The sequence below is a fragment of the Oryctolagus cuniculus genome, chromosome 9 (genome assembly GCF_964237555.1).
Source record: "Oryctolagus cuniculus chromosome 9, mOryCun1.1, whole genome shotgun sequence".
Lineage (NCBI taxonomy): Eukaryota > Metazoa > Chordata > Mammalia > Lagomorpha > Leporidae > Oryctolagus > Oryctolagus cuniculus.
This window is the reverse complement of record NC_091440.1, coordinates 137,558,609-137,582,627: the sequence shown is the minus strand read 5'-3', so window position 1 is coordinate 137,582,627 and position 24,019 is coordinate 137,558,609. Positions and strand designations below refer to the sequence as shown.

Here is a 24,019-nt window from a genome sequence, read left to right as displayed (position 1 = left end):
TCCCAGGGTCTTGGGTGAGGGGAGACAGTGAACGCAAGGGAGAAATGAGCTTAGAGTGCAGCTGGGGGCAGGCGCTGTACGCGCTGGGAAGTTTCTCAGTGGAAACAGGACTTGGGGCCCCAGGGAGCGCACAGGACACTGTAGGCCTGGGACCAGCTTTCTGCTGGAGGAGGCTGGGGCTGGGAAAGGCCTTGCCGGGGAGAGTGGGAGAAGAAGACGGTGGCTGGGAGAGGTGGCTCTCGCAGAGCAGGTGCTGTCTGCACACCAGAGGCCAGTAGAGTGGTCTCTCTCCAGAAACCTCACAGCACTAGGGGGTGGGTGCCGTGGGAGCCCAGAGCCCCTCCAGGAAGGTGAGCCCCGTGTGGTGGCGACAGCCGGTTGCCAGAGCCCACGCACGGGCGAAGGAAGCCGAGGAGGGCCAGCTGCTGTGGGGGGGCATCAGGCTGAGTCAGACCAGTTCTGAGTTTCATTTTGCCTGAAGTTCCTTTGGAGGCTGGCTCAGGAGGAAGGTCTGGGGACTTCTCCCAGGTATCAAAGGAGACCCCAGGCACCAAGGGAAGGGCTGGCAGAGCCCTTGCCAGAGGCACTGCAGTGCACCTAAGGGTGTGAGAGGGCCTCACCAGGGAAGGGGTGGGGAGGCGGGAGGCCCAGGGCTGGCCAGTTGGGAAGTTAAGCTCTCCCCCTCCCAGAACTCACTCCAGCTGGAGCGACCTCCTGGCTCCTTGGCCAGGGCCGCGGCAGTGTGGCAGTGACCAACCGTGCCTGGCCAAAGATGCAACACCCCGAGAGTAGTGCACTCCACCACCGCCCCCCCCAACTCCTGGAGGCAGGCCAGGAAGAGCAGACAGCACGTCTGGGCCTGGGGCTGGACAGCCCCGCGCCCGGCCCCTTCCCACACCTTGACACAGGTCCTCTGTGCGCCACTCCGGAGGGGCCCCGTTTAGGCCCTTTGGTAGCCTGGGTGGGAGGGCGAGGGCCTCCAGGTGGGGGTCCCGGCCAGGTGCACCGAGAAGGGCTAGAAGGCAGGCCCAGGCGACTGCCCAGCCTGGCGCGGCCGCCCAGCCTCCCAGACGCAGGGCCCAGAGCCCGTCGAGGGCACCCCCGCCACTCGCCCCGGCACGGTGCCCGCCTCCCCCCGCGGCCTCCTTCCCTCCTGCCTTTCTGTGCTTTCCGTCCTCTGCCTGGGGCTCGGGGCCTGCCCTCCTCAGTCACCCCCTCCCCTCCTACTCCGGCAGAACTCAGAGGGGAGGGGCCGGAGCCCCCCTTCTCGCCAGCGGTCGGAAGGGGCAGCGCCGCAGCCGGGGGCCCGGGGCCCCCGTGTCCCGCCCGATCAGGCCACTCGGTACCCTAGGGGTGGGGGGCGGGACGCGCGGCTCGCGGGGAGGGGGCCTGGCCGGGCAGGTGCGGGCTCCGGGGGCGGGGTCTCAGGTTACAGCCCGGCGGGGGGCCGGGGGCGGCCCGCGGTTTGGGCGAGTGCGCCAGCCTCTCGAGGGGCCGGCGCATATAACGGGCGCCGCAGGGCCGGAGACGCAGAGCGCCGCTGGGCTGCCGGGACTCCCGCTTCCTCCTCCTGCTCCCAGGCCTCCTGCATGAGGGCGCGGTAGAGACCCGGACCCGCGCCGAGCTCCTGCCGCCCCGCTGCGCTCCGCCGGCCCGGCTCTCCAGGCCCACGGAGAGCCATGATCCGCCTCGGGGCGCCCCAGACCCTGGTGCTGCTGACGCTGCTCGTCGCCGCTGCCCTTCGGTGTCAGGGCCAGGATGTCCGTAAGTCGCCCGCCGGCCCCTGCCCTTTCCCTCCGTCCCGGCTCTGTCTCTCCGGAGCTCGCAGGTCCCGGGGCGCGCGGCTCACGGAGTCTCGGGCACAAGAAGTGCGGGCGCTAGTCAAGCTGGGTCTGGAGTGAGGGGTCCCGGCCCTCCGTGCGGGTCGGCGTCAGAGGCGTTCACAGGTCCCGGGGCTGCCCAGGAATCTTGAACTCGTCCAGTGCTGGGTTGGAGAGGTTTGCGCACAGGCGTCACACGCGCCCTTTTCCTTCAGCTTGGGTAGTTGGGCGCACAAGCGCACAACGCGCCTCGCCAGCGCTGAGTTCCAACTTAGTCTAAGTGGGAGTGCCCTCATGCCAGAGGGCTGACTTCTAGCCTGCCAGGGGGTCAGAGGCTGGGGGGTTCAGAGGGGAGGTGGACAAAGGGGACTGGCGCTCCCACACCGGTGGCCGAAACCCGAGACCACAAAGGAAGACGTGAGAGAGGCTCTTGGGTCCTGGGTGCCTCTCTACCCCTCACCCCCACCCCCGGCCCCCTGCTGCGGCTGCAGCCCCACTCTTACCCAGCTGTCCTCTGCCTCCCTGCTGGTTAAGGGTCGGGACATCTCCTGGGGAGGCGGCTGGAAGGTTCCAACCTGACCCCGCTCTAGACAGGCTCAGGTAGTGCCCCCTCCCCCCATTTCTCCGGAGGTGCTACAGTGAGTTACTTTTCAGTTTCAGGGATGCACGGAGCCAGTCTGCGGGGATGGGGTAGGGCTGGGCAGAGACTCAGAGAGACCAGTTCAGAGAGAGAGGGTATGGAGTGGCCAGAGGCTTTACAGCTTGGGCCGAAGGCGCTCGGGCCGCACTTCTCTGCGCCTCCTTCGGTCGGTGTCTGTCTGGGATCACATTCAGCCCAAACGGAGCCTGGAAAGTGTATTAGGTGGAGAGGCTTTTTCCACGTGTTTGGCACGTTTCCGAGGCCAGGATTCCAGCTCCCTCTGCACGTGTCACAGATCTCAGTCCATCGCAGGTGGAACTTTCAAGGGGTGATTGAAGTCCCTTTGTGGAGGAGGCTCCTGTCCTCTCCCCCTCCACCGGCCGTTTCCAGAGATGGTTTGGGATGCCGTGGGCTTGCGGGTGCCTTAGGGTAGCCGACTCTAGCGGGGTAGACCAGGTTGCCTTGGAGGGCCCTGAGGGCCTGTGAGGGAATGCAGAGTGTCTACACATCACCTGGGCCCAGGCTGATTCTGTTTCGGTCCCAAATTTGCAAGCACACACCCACGAAGCTGTCTCAACTGCACCCTGCCTTGGAGGGAGATAGAAGTAGCTGGGCGCTAAAACAAATCCCCAACCATCCATTAGGATAGAACCCGGGGTGCTCTCATAGCGATCCCGGCGGGATCGAATTCCACAGGTTCTTGGGCCCCAACCTTCCCGACGCTCCTCCTCCCCTGGTGGCGACTCCATACCCCAGCGGCTGGTTCGCCACCCGGGTGCCTCCTTCGGCCCCTGACCGGAGATGTGGCGAGGACGCCTCGCAGGTCTCGGACCCAGAGCCCCGCCCTCTCCCGCCTTCCTGGAGTTTGGCTGCGGCGTCTTTGACCCACATCTCCTCCCGCAGCCCTCAGCTCCGAGCGTGCCCGGCTGGGAGAGGCCTCAATCTCCCTTTGTGAGGCTGCTGGCCCGCGAGGTTGGCAGCGATGGCTTCCAGATGGGGCCGAGACGCTGCCCGTGTTTACTTAACCGGTTCCTCGCGGAGACCTGTGAATCAGGCTCTGTGTGCACTCGAGAAAAGCCCCATTCATGAGAGGCGAGGCCCGGTGGGCGCCCCGGACCCCGACCTCTCCCACAAAGCCCCCCTGTGCCCCGGCCCCGCGCAGCGCAGCGGCGAAGCCAACAGTTCCCCGAAAGAGGCCGCTTTTTAATTGGCGGCCACAAAGAGTCACTTGTGCCTCGCGGGGGCCCGGGAACCGGATCGGGCGCGGGCTGCGTCTGCGCGGCGTCCGGCGGCATTGGTGACCGCGCGAGGCTCCTCTGTCCACACCCAGCGGATCTGGTTACCGGCTGGCTCCTTTCTGGGACGTTTAATCCATTTTGCGCTCTCCCAGTGTCTGGGCCAACCGGGCAGGAGCCGCAGCCGTCACTCTCACTTGATGCTGCCTGCCCCTAACCCCTGCGCCCGCGCCCAGCAGGGTGTACAGCGCCCCCTCCTCCCGGGGGCCGCCTTGGCAGAGGTGGGCTCTTCCTTAGAGCGCTCGGGACGCTGCTCTCCAACACTCGACGTGGCCGCCAGCGTCCACACCACCAGTTGTTGCAGCCCCGGGTCCCACAGCTCTGTATTCCGCTGGGATCTCCCGGCCATGCCCTTGCCCACCGGCCAGGTGTGTGTTTTCCTGGTGGAAACAAAGAGGAACATTTGTCTTGGATTTTCACCCTCCTGGAGGAGCAGGGGCAGGTCCCTGCCTTTCCCCGCCTCCCAAATTGTGGCTCCTTCCCATTATTCAGCCCTGGCTGCCACCTCGGCTTTGGGGATTTGACGAGAAAAACAGCTCAGGGCGCTCCCCAGCACGTGGTGCGGGCACTGCGCGGCGCAGCTCTCCGCACACGTTTCATTCGCCGCGCTGTGGGAGGGACCAGTGTCTCCTCTCATGCTCGCATTCTTGGAAGAGGCAGGCCTGGGAGGGCGGTCTCAGCCCAGGCCAGGCATTCAGCGCCTCCTGCCCCCAGCCTGGGGAGCGCTCTCTGGACTCCTCTCCAGGGCAAGCCGCTGCAAGTCAGCCCTGCCCCCAAGTGGTCCTAACCCTAATGAGGCTTAAAGGCTGCCCTCCACAGGCCCTACCTGGACTCTGTTTTTTGGAGGTTGAGTGCTTATAGTTCCAAACTTCTGTGGGTGGACTTTTCGACATTCCTTCTGAGTTTTAGCCCTCAGTTGTTTAGCAAATCCCATAATTTCAGCAGATAAAAGCCCTGTCTGCCAGAGGCTGGGGTCTCCCAGTTTTCTCCCTCTGCTCTGTGCTCACAGCCTCAGAGATCTGCCCAGTGTCAGCTTGGGCCCCATCCCTGTCTCCGCCAGGCTCTGTGGGGTGGGGGGAGAGTAAAACTGCAGCTCCCCACCTTCTGGGGTCCAGACTTTCCTTGTGCAGGAGCAGCACACGGCCAGGCACCTAGTACTCGTTTGGCAAGCACCTTGGAGAATGAAAGATGTTTGGAGAACTAGCTTGTTGGTTCCTCCTGTTGGATGACGGAGCCTACATTCTTCAGCATCTGAATGCTGTAGAGTTGATCATACCTCTTTCTCTTTCTCTCCCTGGCCTCTCCCCCCACCCCTGTCCTCCACACACTGCCCCCTCCCCTTGCCCCTGCTTGGTGCAGAGGAGGCTGGCAGCTGTGTGCAGGAGGGGAAGAGGTATAATGATAAGGATGTGTGGAAGCCGGAGCCCTGCCGGATCTGTGTCTGTGACACGGGGACTGTCCTGTGCGACGACATAATCTGTGAAGACACCAAGGACTGCCTGAGCCCCGAGATCCCCTTCGGAGAGTGCTGCCCCGTCTGCCCTACTGACCTCGCCACTGCCAGTGGTCGTAATTTATTTATCTCCTGTTCAACATAAATAAATTACTTGCGTCTCCCCATGGATGCTGGTCACCCTGCAAGGCAGAGGTGCTGGGGATCCATGGGCCCTCGAGGCTGGGGCAGGAAGGAAAGGTCACTTCTCACTTAAGCAGCACTGGCCTAGACAGGCCCTTCCCTTGCCTCCAGACATGGGCTTCCAAGACCCACAGAAGCCCCTCTATGGAATCGCCTGTGCAATGGCTGGAGCTGGCATGGAGACCAGATGCTCAGTCTGGCCAAGACGTGTGCTAATCCCCCTCTGCTGGCCATGCCCCATCTCTACTGGAGAGGCAAGGGCAGGCCCTCCTCCTAGGACGGACGTGGGTGGCAGCTGTCTCTTTGCTGTAACTTCCCTCGAGGGCAGCCACCAATGCACAAGCAGTTTCGGAGAGCAGATGTGGCTCCAGGACCGTGAGTGATGGAGGGTGGCAATGGGGCTAGGACAGGGACCTGAGAAGTGGCCTTTCCTTGACCCTTCACCGGCACTGGCTCCCTTCATGCCAGTGAAGCGTCCACGCCTGTGTGGTGTGCCGCTGCTGTTGGGGGCGGGGGAGCATTAATCTGGGGTGGCACTGGCTGTCGTGCTCTTGGTAGCCCTGTGCCCTCCGTTGTGAGTGCTTGCTCTGAGGAGAGCCTGCTCTAACGCGAGACCTCTCAGCTCCTGACTCTGCGGGGGTGTGGGGGTGGGACTTGAGAGGGGCTCCCCCCCGGGGGGTTGAGGGCTGCCCCCTGCTCTCCGTCTCTCTCGCTGGCTGGCAGTCTTGAGCTCTCTCGCTGGCTGGCAGTCTTGAGCTCTGTGCTTTCCTGTTGCCGCTCTAGCTCTTTGTTTGCATGCCACCTGCCTTCTGGATAACAAAGCCTGGGGCACCTCTCAGTAATTGCAGGGCACAGTGACCCTGACCCCTTGGGGGTCAGCAGAATGACTGGACGCTGCCCCCTTCCTTGGTTGTGGCCTCTCCTTTGTTTGACACCCATCAGAGTGTGTGAGTGTCAGGAACTGTTCTTAACCATTGCATGAATCTGACCATCTCTCTCTCTCTGTCTCTTCCCTCACAGGGAAACCAGGACCAAAGGTAAGGGCTTGTTTTCTCCCCGCCTCTCCTCTCCTCTCTCTGTTTTGCTCTTTGCATTTCCTTCTTTAGCAGCTGTGCCTCGCCGAGCTGGCCTGCAGTTCTCCTGACGGCTGTGTCGGGGGCTCCTGCTTGCTGGGCTTGGTGCTGGGGGCTAAGTGTGTTCACTGAGCTTCAGCCTGCACGTTTCACATTTCAGGGGCAGAAAGGAGAACCTGGAGACATCAAGGATGTGAGTAGAGGTTGTGCCCACACTGCTGCACCTCCTGCTCTGGTGGGCATCCTTTTCTTGACTGTCCCCTCATTTGTCCCCCTGGTGTCTCTTACAGATCGTAGGACCTAAAGGACCCCCTGGGCCTCAGGTGAGAGAGGGAGGAGTCCCTGCCCCAGGGGTTGCCCTGCGTCCGAGTTGCTGCCATGCAGGATCCTCGCCTTGCTATCCCCTCACCTCTTTCTCCACCTTTAGGGACCTGCAGGTGAACAGGGACCCAGAGGTGACCGTGGTGACAAAGGCGAAAAGGTGAGTAGAGAGGGACACTGCCTGACCCTGCAGGCCCCCTGGGTCCTCCAACTCTCCCCCCCCCCCCCACCTCTGCAGGAGCAGCCTGGGACAGGTGATCCTTGAAGAAACACTCCATCACATTGATGCTCTTCTCTCTTACTTCCAAGGGTGCCCCTGGACCTCGTGGCCGAGATGGAGAGCCTGGGACCCCTGGAAATCCGGGCCCCCCTGGGCCCCCTGGACCGCCCGGCCCCCCTGGCCTTGGTGGAGTAAGTGTCCTCACTTCCCCTCCTTCAGGCTGTCCCTTCAGAAGTGTGGTTCCAAGTTGCCACTCACCCTCACCTGGTGGGCTCCCAGGGCTGCCGACAATGTCTGGCGTTTAGTGGGATCACACACAGGCCAGAGAACGTGATGCCCAGGGCCCCTGTTTCCCACACTGGGTATCTCCTAGATCTGAGCCATGTGGTGGGCTCTTGGGGCTGGGGGTAGGGGAAAGGCTGACTGAGCACTTGTGTTTCTCTGGAGGAAGGGTGACCACTGTCCTTGGAAGATACTCATTCTTGGTCCTTGCCAAGTGCATTCCCAACAAGCACTGATTCTCATGAAAGAGCCCCACTGAGGGGAGGTGTGTGGCTGCGGTCGCCTCTGGAATCAAACCAACCAACGACTGCCTTGCCCGGTTCGTGCCGGCTTGCCGCTTCCACGACTGCTGAAACGTAAAAGCGCTCACTACATCCCCTGCTGGAGTAATTCCAGATGTTGACTGCAGTCTTGGAGAGCAAAGGACGCCTTTAGCAGGGGTGTGCTGGTTGTGTCTCTCAACACACGTGAAGTAACCGATGTAGTGTTTTAGAACATAGAAGGACTTTGATAGACTGGGCTGCCAGGGACTGACACGCGTGCAGTCAAGACTTGCTCTTCCAGGCAAGTGGTCTCACCGCTGACATCCGGCATTCCCCAAGCTGCATCCCGGGCATCCCTCGTGACTCTGATCGGTGCTAGGTTAGCCTCCGGCAGTCGGAGCCCTTCTGTCCAGATGTGGTTTCCTTGGCCAAGTGGAGGCGACCCAGGCCTCGCAGCCCCTTGATGTTGGGGGGTTCATTTTCAGAACTTTGCTGCCCAAATGGCTGGAGGATTTGACGAGAAGGCTGGAGGCGCCCAGATGGGAGTGATGCAAGGCCCGATGGTAAGGAAGAACGCCTGTTCTCTACAGCCGTGTGACGGCGGGTACCCTCTGCCGTGCAGGTCCTGGCCTGGAACAGCTCCCCTGTAGTTAGTCCAAGCATCTGGGCTGTGCTGGTGGCGGCACCAGCATGGATGATGTGCCAGAGTGGCTAAGACCGGGGTGGGAGTGGCTGCCGGACCAGAATCTGAAGAGCAGTGTCAACTGCTCGCCCGTGTGCGGGAGACTTCTGTGGGAACCCCTGCAGCCCTGGCTAAGCAGAGAGCAGGCATTAGTGAAGGAGAAAGCAGGGCCGGCTTGTCTGTCCCTGAAGACTGCTTGCTGTGGGGGTGGGAAGTGAGAAGGAGTGGCACTGGGGGCCCCGGTCCTCTCTCTGGGCAAAGGTGGCACCCCAGGGGCTGCTGGAGGGTGTGTCCGGTGAACCTCATGTCTTTCTCCCCATGCAGGGCCCTATGGGACCTCGAGGGCCTCCTGGGCCTGCTGGTGCCCCTGTAAGTACTGGTTCTCCCCGCTGGGGGTGACTCCTGTGCTCACCACACTCTGTGGTGGCTTGGAGGTTTGCAGGGTCAACATAGTGTTCTCTCTTGACTTCTTAGGGACCGCAAGGATTTCAAGGCAACCCTGGGGAGCCTGGCGAGCCTGGCGTCTCTGTGAGTTTTGGCAGGGGCCCCATCCCTCTCCCGGGAGCCTTGATGAAAGACCCCTGGGACCATCCAAGGAAGTGCAGATGTCACTTCTTGGCTTTGGCAACTGTGTCATGACTGTGCCAGGAGTTTTGGGTGACTGGCATCCAAAACCAGCTCCTGAAGCTCCGCCCGTGGAGTCTGCACCTCTGACATCTGCTGCTTTGTCTGCAGGGTCCCATGGGTCCCCGCGGTCCCCCTGGCCCTCCTGGCAAGCCTGGTGACGATGTGAGTAACTGGTCGGGCACGAGAGGGTGTGCGTGGGGTGGGGGGAGCAGTCCTGTGTCTCTACTTGGCACTCGGCTCGCAAGTTCCCTGTGGCTGCATGAGCCCCAGGAAGGGAAACAGAACTGAGGCATGGGAGAGGGGAAAGCCAGGCAGAGAGACACAGAGGAGAAGAACAAGGAGCCAACTACGGGCGTGACCCTCGTAGTGAGGGAGCAGCGGCCCGAGTCAGGTGTCTGCAGAGGATGCAAAGGAAACCAGAGGCAGAGGGCTCGAGCCGCCTCTGTGAGTCACTACACAGACAGCAGAGGGTCTGGGGGCTGGGGAGAGGGCCAGCAGAGGAGAAAGGGAGCTCCCAGGGGAGCGGGACACCATGCCCGTGTCAGAGGAACAAATCCTGGCTGGAGGAGCCGTGGTGTGGAGGAAGCCAGTGGCAGGCGGCCAGCGGGCTGCTGTCAGGTGCGTGCTCCCTGTGCAGTGCCACCCAGAGGCTGAGGCTTCTCTCTGTCCCCAGGGCGAAGCTGGAAAACCTGGAAAACCTGGTGAAAGGGGCCTTCCCGGCCCTCAGGTAAGCCCTGCCCACTGCAGCCCCCAGGGTCTTCTAGGAGGGTCCCCAAGAGCCTTCTGACCTACACAGGTCATGTTCGGGCGAGCCCCCTGTGACACGCAGCAAGACTAGAGCACTGTGCTGAGGTCGTGATTGGGGTCCACCCCCACACAGGCCTGCGAAGGAGGGTGGGAGGGGACTGTGTCCACTTTGCACAGCTAAGGAGGCTCAGGGAGGCGAGGCCTGCATCTGACCCAAAGACTGTGAGAGTGCTGGGGTCCCCGCTCCTGTTCCCCTGTGCTCTGACTGCTTCCTCTGTGGGTCGCAGGGCGCCCGTGGCTTCCCGGGAACCCCAGGCCTTCCTGGTGTCAAAGGTCACAGAGTAAGTACCCGGTGAGGTGTGCTGGGGTCTGTAACCCTCCTGTTTGTGTTCCTGGAGCATGACCGTGCTTCCTCCTGTTCCACAGGGCTACCCAGGGCTGGACGGAGCAAAGGGAGAAGCTGGCGCTCCAGGCGTGAAGGTGAGCGGGCAGGCGGGCGGGCAGGGCCCGGAGGAGTCCTGGCGGGCGGACGGCAGGTGCCCCTGCAGCTGCCGCTGGGCTGTGGCAGAACTTCCCGCAGCTTCCTGGGAGTGTGTGGCGGGCGGCCACCCTGAGCTCGTGCCCTTCCTCTGCAGGGTGAGAGTGGCTCCCCCGGCGAGAATGGCTCTCCAGGCCCCATGGTGAGTGTGGCCCCAGACTGTGATCAGTTACCACCTCCCTGTAGGCAGGGCAGACGCAAAACAAGGGGCTAGGTGGGCTGTTTGCTGCGCATGCTCCGGGTCACACACCGTGTGCCGTGCTGCTGAGATGTTGTTTCTTCTCAACATTTCAATCTCCTGCAAGGAGCGAGAGGTGGGGGGACGTGGCTCTGCAGGGGCAGCCCCCGGAGCACCAGGCCTGGGGAGGGGGCAGGTTGCACTTCCCACGTCGACTGCCGCGGAGTCAGCTTACGCCTGGGCTGTCCCGATGTTGTTCCAGGGTCCCCGTGGCCTCCCTGGCGAGAGAGGACGGACTGGCCCCGCTGGCGCTGCAGTAAGTAGTTGAAGGGTGCCTAGTTCACGTGCTGTGGCCGTCACAGCCACTGTGAGGCGTGCAGAACCCCTGCACCCAGAGCTCACTCGAGGGTGCCTGCCCTGCGGGTCCCAGCCAGCCCCTCACCCTGTCAGTGCAGCTGGACACTGGGGCTCCCGGGCACCCAGCAGACTTCACAGTCTTGCCTCAGCCCCCGCTGCTGGTGGTGCCTCCCCCATCATCCCATGAGGCAGGTTCTGGTCTTCTCACTGTGGAAGAAGACACTGAAGCACGGAAGGTCACGGAGCCCATGGCCAGGTGCCCTGGTCAATGTCAGGAAGTGGGCGCAAGGGGGTTGGCAGCCAGTGGGGGTGCAGCTCTGACCCCCCGAGAGCCGTTCCACTCGTGGATCCTGCTGCCCGCCACATGGGACATCTGCGTGCCGGGAAGCCCCTCAGCTGTGCCTGGAGCCCTTGTTGCCGGGCTGCTGCAGGGCCCTGCCCCGGGCTCCCTTTGTGTGAGGGTTGGAGGGTGCTGGCAGATGAGTGGGATGTGGCCGCGGCTGGTGGTGGCTGCAGTCACAGTGGCTGGGGCGTCCTGCTTCACGGCACCCCTGCTGGTTGGGCTGGCTGTGTGCAGGGTCCAGCACAGGAGGCTGGCGGTGTGGCTTTCCTCTGGCCTGTGCCCTCCAGGCCTCAGCCCTCCGTCCCCCAGCAGCCTCCCGAGCTGCGCAGGTGCCTGTTCTGTGCTTGGGGCCCGAGGCCCCCGCCGGCTCTCCTGTGAGCCCAGAGTCGAGGCTGGGGACTGGGGGCTCCCCGCCGCCCTGGCCCCTGAAGAAGGAGCCCAGGTCTCCCAGGGTCATGGTCCCAGCTCTGCCAGTGCCGCAGCTCCTGTTGGGCTTTGTCTCATTCCTGTGCGTGCCACCCTGGCCTCTCGCTTGCAGGAACGACCCAGAGCCAGGGGCAGGTGGTGTGCGCGGCCTCCTCCTCCTTCGGCTTCCGAGGAGAGGCAGGGGTGGGCAGGGGGCTCACCATGGAAAGGCCCAGCTCCACCCAGCCCAGGGGCTCCTGGACTGTGAGTCATCAGGGTGCTGAGCACAGAGCCGGGCCCAGTCCTGCTGGGGAGGAAGGGGCCTTGCCTTGGGCCGTGGCTGGGCCTGTGATCCTGGGCCGGGGAGGCAGCCTGCCTCAATGCAGGTTGTCTGGAGAGGGGCTGCGCTGCTGGGCCACTGTGCTTCCATCCTGTCCCCGGGGGCCTCCAGGTTAGGGAGACTCGCCGTCTAGCAGGACGGTTGTGGGTGATGGAGCGCTCGGCACCCGACCTGAGCTTCGAGTGAGAGAGGAGCAAGGCTGTTGTTCTGGCCACCCGGCGGGCAGACCCCTACGCCTCCCGGCCCCGTGCTCAGCAGGGACACCACGCGGTGCCCACAGGGTGGGTGGGGCGGGCCAGCGCGATGCTCACGGTGCTGTTCCCTTCTCCTCACAGGGTGCTCGGGGCAACGACGGCCAACCAGGACCCGCCGGGCCTCCGGTGAGTCCCTGTCACACCCAGCAGGGGCCATCAGGCAGCTCAGCGAGGCTGCAGTGACCGCAGCAGATGCTCGCGTCACTGGGGGGGGGGGGGGGAGGTGTGGAGCCACAGCCAGGCTGAGCTTCCTCCAGGGGTTGCAGGCCAAGGTGGCTGCAGGGGGAAGGTGGCAGGGGCTGCAGAGACCCCGTCCAGGACTGCTGCTCACCTTTCTACCCTCCCCTCTGCAGGGTCCTGTCGGTCCCGCTGGCGGTCCTGGCTTCCCTGGTGCTCCTGGGGCCAAGGTGCGTGTCCCCTCCCCACAACCCTTGCCAAGCCCCCTCTGTCCAAGGAGTCTCTCCCCACCCCCACTCTGCCCACTGCTGCTGAGGTCCAGAGGTGGCCAGGAGGAAAGCACAGGGGACAGCGGAGATGGGGGGCTGCAGGCTGGGAGGGGTAGCAGGGGCCGGGGCCGGTGCACTCTTGACAGAGGCTGGGCCCAGCCCGTTAAGGCCCCGTGCCTGGGGGGGTTCCAGGCATGAACAAGAGGCCTCGATGTCACTGGCATCAGATGGCTCTGCCCCTCCTGGGGGTTTCCACGGCAACCAGACAGTGTCTGAGGCCCTGTGAGCCGGGTGAAGGGGACCCATTGTGAAGAGGGGCAGCGGAAGGTGAGGGGCCCGACCTCAGGAAAACGTAATCACAGCCGTGAAGCCGAGGCTCTCCCGAAGGAAACCTGAGCTGGCCCTGCCCTCTCTCCAGGTCGGCAGCCCTCCCTGGGGGCCCGTCTAGAGCTCAGAGCTCAGCGTTGGAACTTTCAGGAAAAGGAGAGTCAGAGCCGAGGCGTCGGGGGGAGGGGCTGCCGCGAGAGCAGGGGCCGCTTGGGCGCTGCAGGCGCAGGCAGTGCCCGGCGGAGGTGACTGAGTGTTCACTTCCGGAGCCTCAGTTCCTTACTCCCAGAAATGGAGGCTCCAGCCGGGCTGCCCGGCCCTGGAGCTGGGGCGCTGTGTGGAGCGGAGAAGGCACCCGGCCCACAGCTTGGTCAGCTGGGGACGAGGGACAGGCCGTGTGTCAGCTCGGCTTTCGGGGCTGTGTGGACCCCGAGAGGCCAGTGTCCACTCCTCTCTTCATGCCACCTTCCCCATCTCTCCCCAGGGTGAAGCTGGCCCCACAGGGGCTCGCGGCCCCGAAGGCGCCCAGGGTCCTCGCGGTGAACCTGGCACTCCTGGGTCCCCTGGGCCTGCTGGGGCTTCTGTAAGTACAGCTGCTCGTTGTCCTGGAGGTGGGAGTCTGTGGCCTTCATCCTGGCCCAGCGCCTGCCCTGGTCTCTGGCCGTGGCTCCCTCTGGGCACTCCCATGTGCAGTAGGGATGGCACTGGGATGGAGGTAGGAGGCCTGGTGCTCACGCGATGACGGCCCTGTCTCCTCTTTCAGGGCAATCCCGGAACAGACGGAATTCCTGGAGCCAAAGGGTCTGCTGTGAGTGCCGTCCTCGCCCTGCCCTCTCCCCGCCCGCCCCCCATGCCCTCGCCTGACCCCTGACCACCGCCCTCTGCTCCTGCGCAGGGTGCTCCTGGCATCGCTGGTGCTCCTGGCTTCCCTGGGCCTCGTGGTCCTCCTGGCCCTCAAGGTGCAACTGGTCCCCTGGGCCCCAAAGGCCAGACGGTGAGAGCCCAGAGCCAGCCCCTGCAAGCCCTGTGGGGTCAGCCCCACCACCTGGCTTCTGGCGCGGGGCCCCAGAGTGAGGCCCTGCCCCATTCGTTCTCTCTCTCAGGGTGAACCTGGCATTGCTGGCTTCAAAGGAGAACAAGGTCCCAAGGGAGAACCGGTGAGTGTATGCCCCAGGCCCTGTGCCCCTGCCTTCCCCCCCACCCCCACCGGCCTGGGCCCTCTCAGGCTGCACTGGGAGAAGGCCTGACCCAGCTCCTGCTCCCACTCCCACAACCCTGCTGTTCACAGTGGGTGCCTGCAGGCCCCTCATTCCCAGCCCCCAGCGTGGGCAGCTCCCGCCCCCACCCTGAGCCCCTGGGCCCCTCGCCCTCAAGCCCCCACCCCAACACAGCTCCTGCCCCCACCCTGGGCCCCTCGCCCTCAAGCCCCTGCCCTCACACAGCTGCTGGGGCTCCTCTCTCTCCGGCTGCCCAGTGCTTGCCGCAGGGCCAGGTGGAAAGTCACCTTGTCTTTCTCATGTGTTTGTCCCCAGGGCCCGGCTGGTCCCCAGGGAGCCCCTGGTCCCGCTGGAGAAGAAGGCAAGAGAGGCGCCCGAGGAGAGCCCGGCGGTGCTGGGCCTGCTGGTCCCCCTGGAGAGAGGGTGAGTGGACGAGGGTGGAGGGAACATGCCTGGTTGTGCTCTGGATTGTTCCCTTGCTGGGCCATGTGACTACTCTCACCCACCACCCTGGGGTCCGCTCATGCTCATCCATGTCCCTGTCATGGCTGACATGGAGCAGTCATGGAGCCCCTCCCAGAACGATGCGCCAGGCCCACCAGGTCACCTATCAGTCTTGCAGGCCTGGCCGCTGCTTTGTGGCTGCTTTGTCTGGGCCGCTCTCACCACCACCTCCTCCTCCACTATTTCTAGGGTGCTCCTGGCAACCGAGGTTTCCCAGGTCAGGATGGTCTGGCAGGGCCCAAGGTGAGTGGGGAAGAGGGACTGAGCTCCCCACAGCATCCCTGATACGTGGCGTGTCCTGACTCCCTCCTCCTCTTGGGTAGGGAGCCCCTGGAGAACGAGGGCCCAGTGGCCTTGCTGGCCCCAAAGGAGCCAATGGTGACCCCGGCCGCCCTGGAGAACCTGGCCTTCCTGGAGCCCGGGTAAGACCCCCCCCTACAGCCCCTGGCACTCTTCCTGTGGGTCCTTCCCACCTCAGGACTCTCCTGACATCACCTCTCTCCTTCACTGAACAAAGGGTCTCACTGGCCGCCCCGGCGACGCTGGTCCCCAAGGCAAAGTCGGTCCTTCGGTAAGTCCTGGGGCAGGTGGGTGGGTAGGAGAGCTGGGGGGTGCTGGGCCTCATGAGCTCTGAGGTGTCATCTGGGTACCTCCTGGTGGATGCTCTGGGTACCTGGATGCCCAACAACACCTGTCATGGAGTGGCTTGTACATGGTCAGCCCTGGGTGCTGGATGCTATGGCCCCTGCCTACTCCCGAGTCTGCCCACAGTGGGCACTGAAAGGACACGTTTGGGCAGGTGTGGTCAGTGTCTGTGGTCCTGAGTGGGATCCATCCTCTCTTTCAGGGAGCTCCTGGTGAAGATGGTCGCCCTGGACCCCCCGGTCCTCAAGGGGCACGTGGACAGCCTGGCGTCATGGGCTTCCCTGGCCCCAAAGGTGCCAATGTAAGTAGTGGTGTGTTAATTTCTCCCTGCCATGTGGTGCTGACTGCAGCTGTGCCCCTCGGGGAGGGGGCTGCAGACCTGAGAGACCGGGCAGAGGGGGTTCCCTGGGTACCCTGGCCTCACTGTCCTGCAGGCCCGGAGTGATCTGGGGGCACCTGGGAGCCTAAGATGCTGCAGCCACGATGTTCTGTGGGCAGTGCCCAGAGGCTGCCACCAGTGACGCCTGTGTATGCCAGAGCAGAGCTGGCACCAGCCCCTCTGTCCTGCTGTCCCTTGGGATGGCCGTCAGCTGCTCCTCACCTAAAGCTCATGTCTTCTTCCTGCAGGGCGAACCTGGCAAAGCTGGTGAGAAGGGACTTCCTGGAGCTCCTGGCCTGAGAGTGAGTGTCCCTCCCCTGGCCCTTCTTGTTGATGGCTGTGCCCTAGGCATGTCCTGCCATAGCCCACATCGGGAGCCCTGCAGGGTCCACCTAGGGCGTGGGGCAGGCTCCCCTGCAGAGAGAGATGGGGACGGTGGACACGGAGCTCAGCTGGGGTCACAGAGACTGCAGAGCTGAAAAGATGCTTGTCACGATGCCACATTTTTCTTTTCCCTCTAGGGTCTTCCTGGCAAAGATGGTGAGACAGGAGCTGCAGGACCTCCCGGCCCTGCTGTAAGTAGCTGCCTGTGGGCAGGGGCTCAGGGCCACCCAGTAACGGAGCTGGCAGCTGTGGACTGGGCTGGGCTAGGTGGACCCCTTTGGAGGCTGGGGACACCTGTGAGCTCTCCTGCCACCTGTGGCCTCCCCCAGGCTGTCTTGCTGCTCAGAGCGTGGCTCACTTCCCCTGTTCTCTCCTCTGCAGGGACCTGCTGGTGAGCGTGGCGAGCAGGGTGCTCCTGGGCCTTCTGGGTTCCAGGTAGGTGGCCTAGCCAGGCTGGCTGTCCAGTCCCTGTCCTCACGGGCCCTCTGGGGCCCACACTTCCCTGCATCCCTGGCTCTCAGGGCTAGCGCAAGAAGGTTGTTCCGCTGTTGACTCTTGTCACTCTGCCTTCCAGGGACTCCCTGGCCCCCCCGGCCCCCCAGGTGAAGGTGGAAAACCAGGTGACCAGGTGAGTGTGGGGCTCTTTGCAGCTGGAGTTTGGAGGGGCCCCCAGGAGGGGATGTTCACCATCTGAGGCTGGAAGCCTTCATCCTCTCACACCTGTGTCCTTTTCTCCAGGGTGTTCCTGGTGAAGCTGGTGCCCCCGGCCTCGTGGGTCCCAGGGTGAGTGTTCCTCAGGCCTGTACTGTCCCTGTGCAGTTCTGCCAGTACCTCCCAGCACCGCGGCCTGTCCACCTGCCTCCCTGCTCCTACCCCCACCCCCACCCCCAGCACACACACCCTGCCACTGCTCTTGCCTGATCGTCCTTGGCCCTGGCTGCAGGGTGAACGCGGATTCCCAGGTGAACGTGGCTCCCCAGGTGCCCAGGGCCTCCAGGGTGCCCGTGGCCTGCCTGGCACCCCTGGCACTGATGGCCCCAAAGTAAGTGAGGCCGAGGCCTGCAGGGGCCTCCCTGGGGGTAGGGAGGAGTGGGAGATGGAGCAGGGGGGAGGGGTGTGGGACCCTGGAGAGGCACTGCCCACCACAGACCCCCTTCTTGCCTCCCACCCCAGGGTGCACCTGGTCCTGCTGGCCCCCCTGGGGCTCAGGGCCCCCCAGGTCTGCAAGGGATGCCTGGAGAGAGGGGAGCAGCGGGCATCGCAGGGCCCAAGGGAGACAGGGTGAGTGCCAGTTCTTGTGCTTCTTGCCACCGTGTTCCTGTCCCTGCCCCTGGAGACCTCAAAGCCTCCCAGTGGTACCCACCCCTGCCACCCATCACCTCATCCCTGAGGCCTCAGCCAAGCCCTCGGGTGGCATCTGAGCACTAGGGCCCCCTCCAGGGTGGCCTGAGCTGGCACGGGGTACCGGAGTGGCCCCTGAGGCTGCCGGCTTCCTCTTGTAGGGCGACGTTGGTGAGAAAGGCCCCGAGGGAGCCCCCGGAAAGGACGGCGGACGAGTGAGTGACTTTGGCCACAGGGCCCTGGGGACTGGAGTGGATGGACCCTGCAGGAGAGCAGGGAGGACGGCTGGAGAGCGGGTGGGGGTGTGGAGGGTCCCTGGGCTGTGTTGCGTGATGGGACTTGGGACTTCCTGTGACAGGCCAGAGGGCTGAGTGGGTGCCCTGGCTCCACTGGGCAGCCCCAGTCTCTGCAGAGGCCTGGCCCCTGCTTCCCTCACGCCACTGTCCCCCCTCTCAGGGTCTGACTGGTCCCATCGGCCCTCCTGGCCCGGCTGGCGCCAACGGTGAGAAGGTGAGTGGACGCCATCTCGTCTCCTGCTGTGTGGTGGCATCTCCTCCCCGCTCAGCTGTTGGCCTCCTGCCTACCTGGGGCTGGGGGAGTGAGGGCTGGGGGTCTGCTCAGGACTGAGATGTGGCTGTGGGCTGTGCAGTGGGCCTGCAGTGGGCATGTGTTCCGCACAGCATGGGGAGAGTGGCCCCTGCATGTGCCTGGGTCTCAGAGGCCTGGTCTCACTCTGACTCCCCACGCACAGGGAGAAGTTGGGCCTCCTGGTCCTGCAGGAAGTGCTGGTGCTCGTGGGGCGCCGGTGAGTATCTCAGAGGCGACTGCTGGGGGCAGACGGGAAGGGGGAGACGTCCCAGCAACCGCGGTGCAGGTGGGAGGAGACTTGGGCCCACAGAGCTCCTGACCAGGAGGGGCTTTGGTCAGGACTGGCAGGGGCCTGAGCTCACCCGGGGCCCTCCTCTCACAGGGTGAACGTGGAGAGACTGGTCCTCCCGGACCTGCTGGATTCGCTGGACCGCCTGTGAGTGTCCCTCCCTCCCCGCTCCCATTGTAGCTCCAGGCCCTGGGCTCTGCCACGCCCCTGGCACCCCACGCTAGTTTGACAACCCTGTCTCAGACACCTGTGCCGGCCCATGCACACATGCATGCACACACACACACACACATGCTCACACATGCTCGATCTCCCGTGCTTTGGGAAGACCTGGAGTCCCCCGCTCTCTGTCTTACTGTGCCCGTGGGTTCCAGGGTGCTGACGGCCAGCCTGGTGCCAAGGGAGAGCAAGGAGAAGCCGGCCAGAAAGGCGATGCAGGCGCCCCTGGCCCTCAGGGCCCCTCTGGAGCACCGGGGCCTCAGGTGGGTGCTCCCCCCACCCCAGCACCGCTCCACAAGGCAGGGGCTCCCGGATGGGAGGGGGAGTCCCAGCAGCTGGATCGGCGGAGTGGTGAGGAGGCTGGGGGACACCCCATGCTGTGTCACAGAGGGGCTTTCGTCGTCCTGGGTGGGGGCCCAGTGAGCACGGGGCCACGGCCGGACAGGCTCCCCCCGGACGGGAGCTGCACAGGCACGAGGCAGCCTCCCAAGCCGTTTCCTTCGGAAATGTCTCTGAACACCGGGCCTCCTGGGCCACTGCCCTCACTGCCGCCTTTCCCTCCCAGGGTCCTACTGGAGTGACCGGTCCTAAAGGAGCCCGCGGTGCCCAAGGCCCCCCGGTGAGTGAGGCCCCGAGGCTGGCCCCCTTCCCCTGCTGCCCCTGCAAGTCCCTGCCCAGGGGCATTCAGGGGCTTCTCTCTCCACACACAGGGAGCCACCGGATTCCCTGGAGCTGCTGGCCGCGTCGGACCCCCCGGCTCCAACGTAAGTGATGCCCTCAGCTGGGCCCTTCCTTACTCCCTGCCCACTGCCACCCCTGGGAGGAGAAGCTGACTGACCACAGACAGCAACCCAGAGATGGCTGGGCCTGAGCTTCAGCCTGGGGCTCAGCGGGCAGCAGGGGCTCTGTGGTCACCTTCATCCAGGCATAGCCTTCTCAGCTGGCCTAGGAGCCCGCGCAAGGGCCCTTGTGGCCACCTCCACGTGCAGAGCAGGGCTGGGGCAGGGGTGTAGGAACGCGTGCAGGGAAAAGCGCACACATGCAGGGGCTGGGGAGGCCAGGGCCAGCCACCCCCGCAGTCACAGGGGCACAGTCCTGCACTGGGGTGGGAAGCTGTGATCCCCAGGAATGCGATCTGAGTTCTCACTTCCTGCACCTGCTCCTCCAGGGCAACCCTGGGCCCCCCGGCCCCCCTGGTCCTTCTGGAAAAGAAGGCCCCAAAGGAGCGCGAGGAGACAGCGGCCCCGCCGGCCGAGCTGGAGACCCCGGCCTCCAAGGTCCTGCCGGACCCCCTGGCTTGAAGGGAGAGCCTGGAGACAGCGGTCCCTCCGTAAGTCCCTCACCAGGCGCCAGAGAGCAGGGGGCTGTGGGGTGCTGGACAGCAGCACTCAGCTCTTGTCTCGCTTCTTCTCATAGGGCGCCGATGGCCCCCCAGGTCCCCAAGGTCTGGCTGGTCAGCGGGGCATCGTGGGTCTTCCTGGGCAGCGTGGTGAGAGAGGATTCCCTGGCCTGCCTGGCCCGTCGGTGAGTGAGGGTTCCCAGACCCGGCTGAGCAGGAAGCCTACACTGCAGGGGGTGTCTCTGTCCCGGGCGGTGCTCACCAGTGCCCTCCTCCTGTGTCTCCTCAGGGTGAGCCCGGCAAGCAAGGAGCACCAGGCGCGTCTGGAGACCGAGGTCCTCCTGGCCCCGTGGGTCCTCCCGGCCTGACAGGCCCTGCAGGTGAACCTGGACGAGAGGTGAGTCCTGGGACCTGCCCTGGAGTGGCCCTGACCTGGAGGGGGTGGCCTGGCAGTGAACACTAAGGGCCTCTCGTCCTCCCGCCCAGGGAAGCCCCGGTGCCGACGGACCCCCTGGCAGAGACGGTGCAGCTGGAGTCAAGGTGAGCTCTGGGGTCACGGTCTCCTCCGAGGCCAGCAGGACTTCTGATTTTGCCTCTTCTGGAACATCCGTCTCGGAGTCTGAGACCTGTCTTCCCACAGGGTGACCGTGGGGAGACCGGTGCTGTGGGTGCTCCCGGAGCCCCTGGACCTCCTGGCTCTCCTGGCCCCGCCGGCCCGACTGGCAAGCAGGGAGACCGAGGGGAAGCTGTGAGTACTCTGGCTCAGCAGTGCGGCGAGCAGCCGGGAGGCAGTCCCTGGGCCAGGCACTCCGCCCTGGTCCTCTCCGACCCTGCTCTCTCTCTCTGCCTCCTCACAGGGTGCACAAGGCCCCATGGGCCCCTCAGGACCGGCCGGAGCCCGGGGAATCCCAGTGAGTCCAGTCCTGGAATGATTCCGACAGGGACAAGCCTGGGGGCAGCAGGGCCTGTGGGACCGACTGGCACCTGTCCTGTGTCGCCCTGACCCAGTCCGTGTCTGTCTCATTCCCAGGGCCCACAAGGCCCCCGCGGTGACAAAGGAGAATCTGGAGAGCCCGGCGAGAGGGGACTGAAGGGACACCGTGGCTTCACAGGCCTGCAGGGCCTGCCCGGCCCACCCGTGAGTGTCGCCACCTGCACGCAGCCCCCAGGGCCTTGCTGCTCAGAGCCTACACGAGCCCCCTGCTGCAGGGGCAGCTGGGCGTCGTCCTAACACATTTCTGGGTCTTCCGGGGGCCGGAGGTGGGAGTGGGGTGGCCAGGCCTGCCTCCGCCTCCCTGCTGACCTCCGTGCTCTGCCACGCCCTCTGCACAGGGCCCTTCTGGAGACCAAGGTGCTGCTGGTCCTGCTGGTCCGTCCGGCCCCAGGGTGAGTAAGACCCTTCCCGAGGGGCTGGTGTTCCCACTGCTCTGGGGTCGGAAGCCCTGGGGACTGACCGCGGCTGGAAAAACACGCGGGGCCCCGCTGGCCAGGGGCGATCAGGAGGGAGGGTAGCACGGAGCTCTCCTGCCGGCTCCGGGCCTTGCTGCCTGGGGAATCTCACAGTGCAGCCGTGGGGCTGGGGCAGCCACTCTCTCACTGCCTGCCCTCCCCTGCAGGGTCCCCCCGGCCCTGTCGGTCCCTCTGGCAAAGACGGCGCCAATGGAATCCCAGGACCCATCGGGCCCCCCGGTCCCCGCGGACGTTCAGGCGAAACTGGCCCTGCTGTGAGTATCCTGACCCCTCGCCTGTGTCTGGGGTGTCCTGTGGGCTCAGGGCTGCTTCCGGAGCGGCTGCCTTTGTCCCGGGGGCCCTCCGTGGTGCAGGGAAACAGGAGGGGCCCAGGAGGGAGCCCGTTTGCTGAGTCCTGGGCGCCTGCTGACCGGTTTGCTTCCTGCTTTAGGGTCCTCCTGGAAATCCCGGACCCCCTGGCCCTCCAGGACCCCCTGGCCCCGGCATCGACATGTCCGCCTTTGCTGGCCTAGGCCAGAGAGAGAAGGGCCCCGACCCCCTGCAGTACATGCGGGCCGACGAGGCGGCCGGCGCCCTGCGGCAGCACGACGCGGACGTGGACGCCACGCTCAAGTCCCTCAACAACCAGATCGAGAGCATCCGCAGCCCTGAGGGCTCACGCAAGAACCCCGCTCGCACCTGCCGGGACCTGCAGCTCTGCCACCCCGAGTGGAAGAGCGGTGAGCCTGAGGCCCGGCTGGGACACTGGGGGTTGCCCTGCCCCCTCCCACAGCCAGGAGGGGACAGCCTCAGTGCAGGGCAGAGCCAGGCCCTGGCTGCTCTGCGGCTGAAGTGACCCCAGGGTGGATCCCTGCCCTCCTGTGCCCCTCCGTGTCCTGTGCCCTGCCCTCGTTCCCCTGGCCCTCTCGGGCAGGCATTGCCGCTGTGCCTGTCTGAGCCCTGTTGGGTGCTGCCTCTCCCTGCAGGTGACTACTGGATAGACCCCAACCAAGGCTGCACCTTGGACGCCATGAAGGTTTTCTGCAACATGGAGACCGGCGAGACCTGCGTCTACCCCAACCCGGCCACCGTGCCCAAGAAGAACTGGTGGAGCAGCAAGAGCCAGAAGCAGCAGCACGTGTGGTTTGGGGAGACCATCAACGGCGGCTTCCATGTGAGTGTGGCGCTCCGGCTCGGCCGGCTCCTCAAACCCTCCTCTCCTGCGAGGCTCTGGTGCCGGCCCCACCTTTCCCTCCACTTTTCTCCTGGGCTCGAGAGGAAGGGAGGAGCAGGAGTTTATTTCCACAAAACCTGACTTTCAAGAGCCCTCGGAGCTTGCCCCACTCCCTGGAAGCTGAGCCCAGCTCCCCGCCGCACCCCACCGGCAGAGCAGGCAGTGGCTGTGGCCCCTGGGCTTGGTGACTGTGGCTGCCAGGCCTCATGCCCCTGCTCTCGCCCCGCAGTTCAGCTATGGAGACAGCAGCCTGCCTCCCAACACTGCCAACGTCCAGATGACCTTCCTGCGCCTGCTGTCCACTGAGGGCTCCCAGAACATCACCTACCACTGCAAGAACAGCGTGGCCTACCTGGATGAAGCCACCGGCAACCTCAAGAAGGCCCTGCTCCTGCAGGGCTCCAACGACGTGGAGATCCGGGCCGAGGGCAACAGCAGGTTCACCTATACCGTGCTGCAGGATGGCTGCACGGTGAGTGGGGCTGCGCGGCAGGCGCCGGTCCCCGAGCGCTGGGCTGATCCAGGCAGGCCGCAGAAATGCGACTGTCTACACCCCCGGCCCCAGGGGAGTCAGAGCCTGCCCGGCGTGTGGTGTGGAGGGCAAGCTTGCCCGAGGCAGAGCCAGGACAGGCTCCTTGCCAAGGGGGGAGGGCCCAGCTGCCAAGCACAGGAGCTGGAAATGGGGGGGGGGTCGTTGGCAGGCCAGGCAGGAGGTGGCACCTGAGTGGCTCGGGCCCGGAGGTGGGGGCTGCTGGTGCCAGAGACCCCTCCTGAGCGGCCTGCTCTTCTCCCCAGAAACACACCGGTAAGTGGGGCAAGACTGTCATCGAGTACCGGTCCCAGAAGACCTCGCGCCTGCCCATCACCGACATCGCGCCCATGGACATCGGAGGGCCTGAGCAGGAATTCGGGGTGGACATAGGGCCCGTCTGCTTCTTGTAAAAGCTGAGCTCTGAACAGCCAAAGGACCCAAGTGCTCCCACCACAGCCACCCTCGGACTCTGCACTGATGGCGACGGCCCCCACGCCCACTCGCCCCCGCTCTCCAAGAGACCTGAACTGGGCAGACTGCAAAACAAAAGCTGGGTGTTCTATTTATTTATTGTCTTCCTGCCAGACCTCCGGGTCCAGGCAGAGGCAGGAAACTAACTGGTGTGAGTCCAACGCCCCGCCCAGAAGCAAGGCCCGTGCGGGGCTGGGCGCAGGAACCGTGCGTCCTGCACGATGGTGCTACTCCGTGTCAAACACCTCTGTATTTTTTAAAACTTCAATTGATATTAAAAACAAAAAAATTATTGGAAAGTACCCTTGCTGTGTGCTTGGTTCTTTCGCTTGTCCTGCGTTCTGGCTGCACCCAGGGGTGTCCTCAGGCTCTCTCCCATGGCCTGTTCTTCCGAGAGCTGAGCCGCATGGCCTGGCTTAGGGACCTCACACGCACGGCCCGTGGGGAGCTCCAGAGGACGGCCGCGCTGCCTACAGACCACACACAACTGTGCGGGGTGCGGGGCAGAGGCACTCCTGTGCCGGTGATGGGTGCACACAGCCAATCTGGCTCCCATTCTGCCCTTCCTGGGTCCTGCCTTGCCCCGTTGGTTCCCAAGGCCCGGGGCCAACGGAGTGAGCCGTGTCCTCTCCAC

The 24,019-nt window shown here is 64.6% G+C and overlaps 1 protein-coding gene across 4 annotated transcripts; it reads left to right on the top strand.

Moving 5' to 3' along the window:
- Nucleotides 1-1,202: 1,202 nt before the first annotated feature.
- On the top strand, nucleotides 1,203-23,687 carry COL2A1 (collagen type II alpha 1 chain). Of its 4 annotated transcripts, XM_070048300.1 has the most exons (55): nucleotides 1,203-1,342; nucleotides 1,581-1,764; nucleotides 5,115-5,324; nucleotides 6,412-6,428; nucleotides 6,625-6,657; nucleotides 6,755-6,787; nucleotides 6,892-6,945; nucleotides 7,095-7,196; nucleotides 8,036-8,113; nucleotides 8,557-8,601; nucleotides 8,707-8,760; nucleotides 8,968-9,021; nucleotides 9,533-9,586; nucleotides 9,894-9,947; nucleotides 10,033-10,086; nucleotides 10,242-10,286; nucleotides 10,585-10,638; nucleotides 12,103-12,147; nucleotides 12,375-12,428; nucleotides 13,279-13,377; nucleotides 13,558-13,602; nucleotides 13,690-13,788; nucleotides 13,898-13,951; nucleotides 14,327-14,434; nucleotides 14,705-14,758; nucleotides 14,839-14,937; nucleotides 15,033-15,086; nucleotides 15,363-15,461; nucleotides 15,788-15,841; nucleotides 16,061-16,114; nucleotides 16,305-16,358; nucleotides 16,498-16,551; nucleotides 16,662-16,706; nucleotides 16,867-16,965; nucleotides 17,097-17,204; nucleotides 17,426-17,479; nucleotides 17,721-17,774; nucleotides 18,016-18,069; nucleotides 18,235-18,288; nucleotides 18,516-18,623; nucleotides 18,926-18,979; nucleotides 19,071-19,124; nucleotides 19,529-19,690; nucleotides 19,777-19,884; nucleotides 19,989-20,096; nucleotides 20,186-20,239; nucleotides 20,340-20,447; nucleotides 20,557-20,610; nucleotides 20,730-20,837; nucleotides 21,032-21,085; nucleotides 21,316-21,423; nucleotides 21,600-21,888; nucleotides 22,135-22,322; nucleotides 22,612-22,854; nucleotides 23,178-23,687. In XM_070048300.1, exons 2-55 carry the CDS (start codon nucleotides 1,680-1,682, stop codon nucleotides 23,322-23,324), a joined length of 4,467 nt encoding a protein of 1,488 aa, XP_069904401.1. In that variant the 5' UTR covers nucleotides 1,203-1,342; nucleotides 1,581-1,679; the 3' UTR covers nucleotides 23,325-23,687.
- The last annotated feature ends 332 nt before the right edge of the window (nucleotides 23,688-24,019 follow it).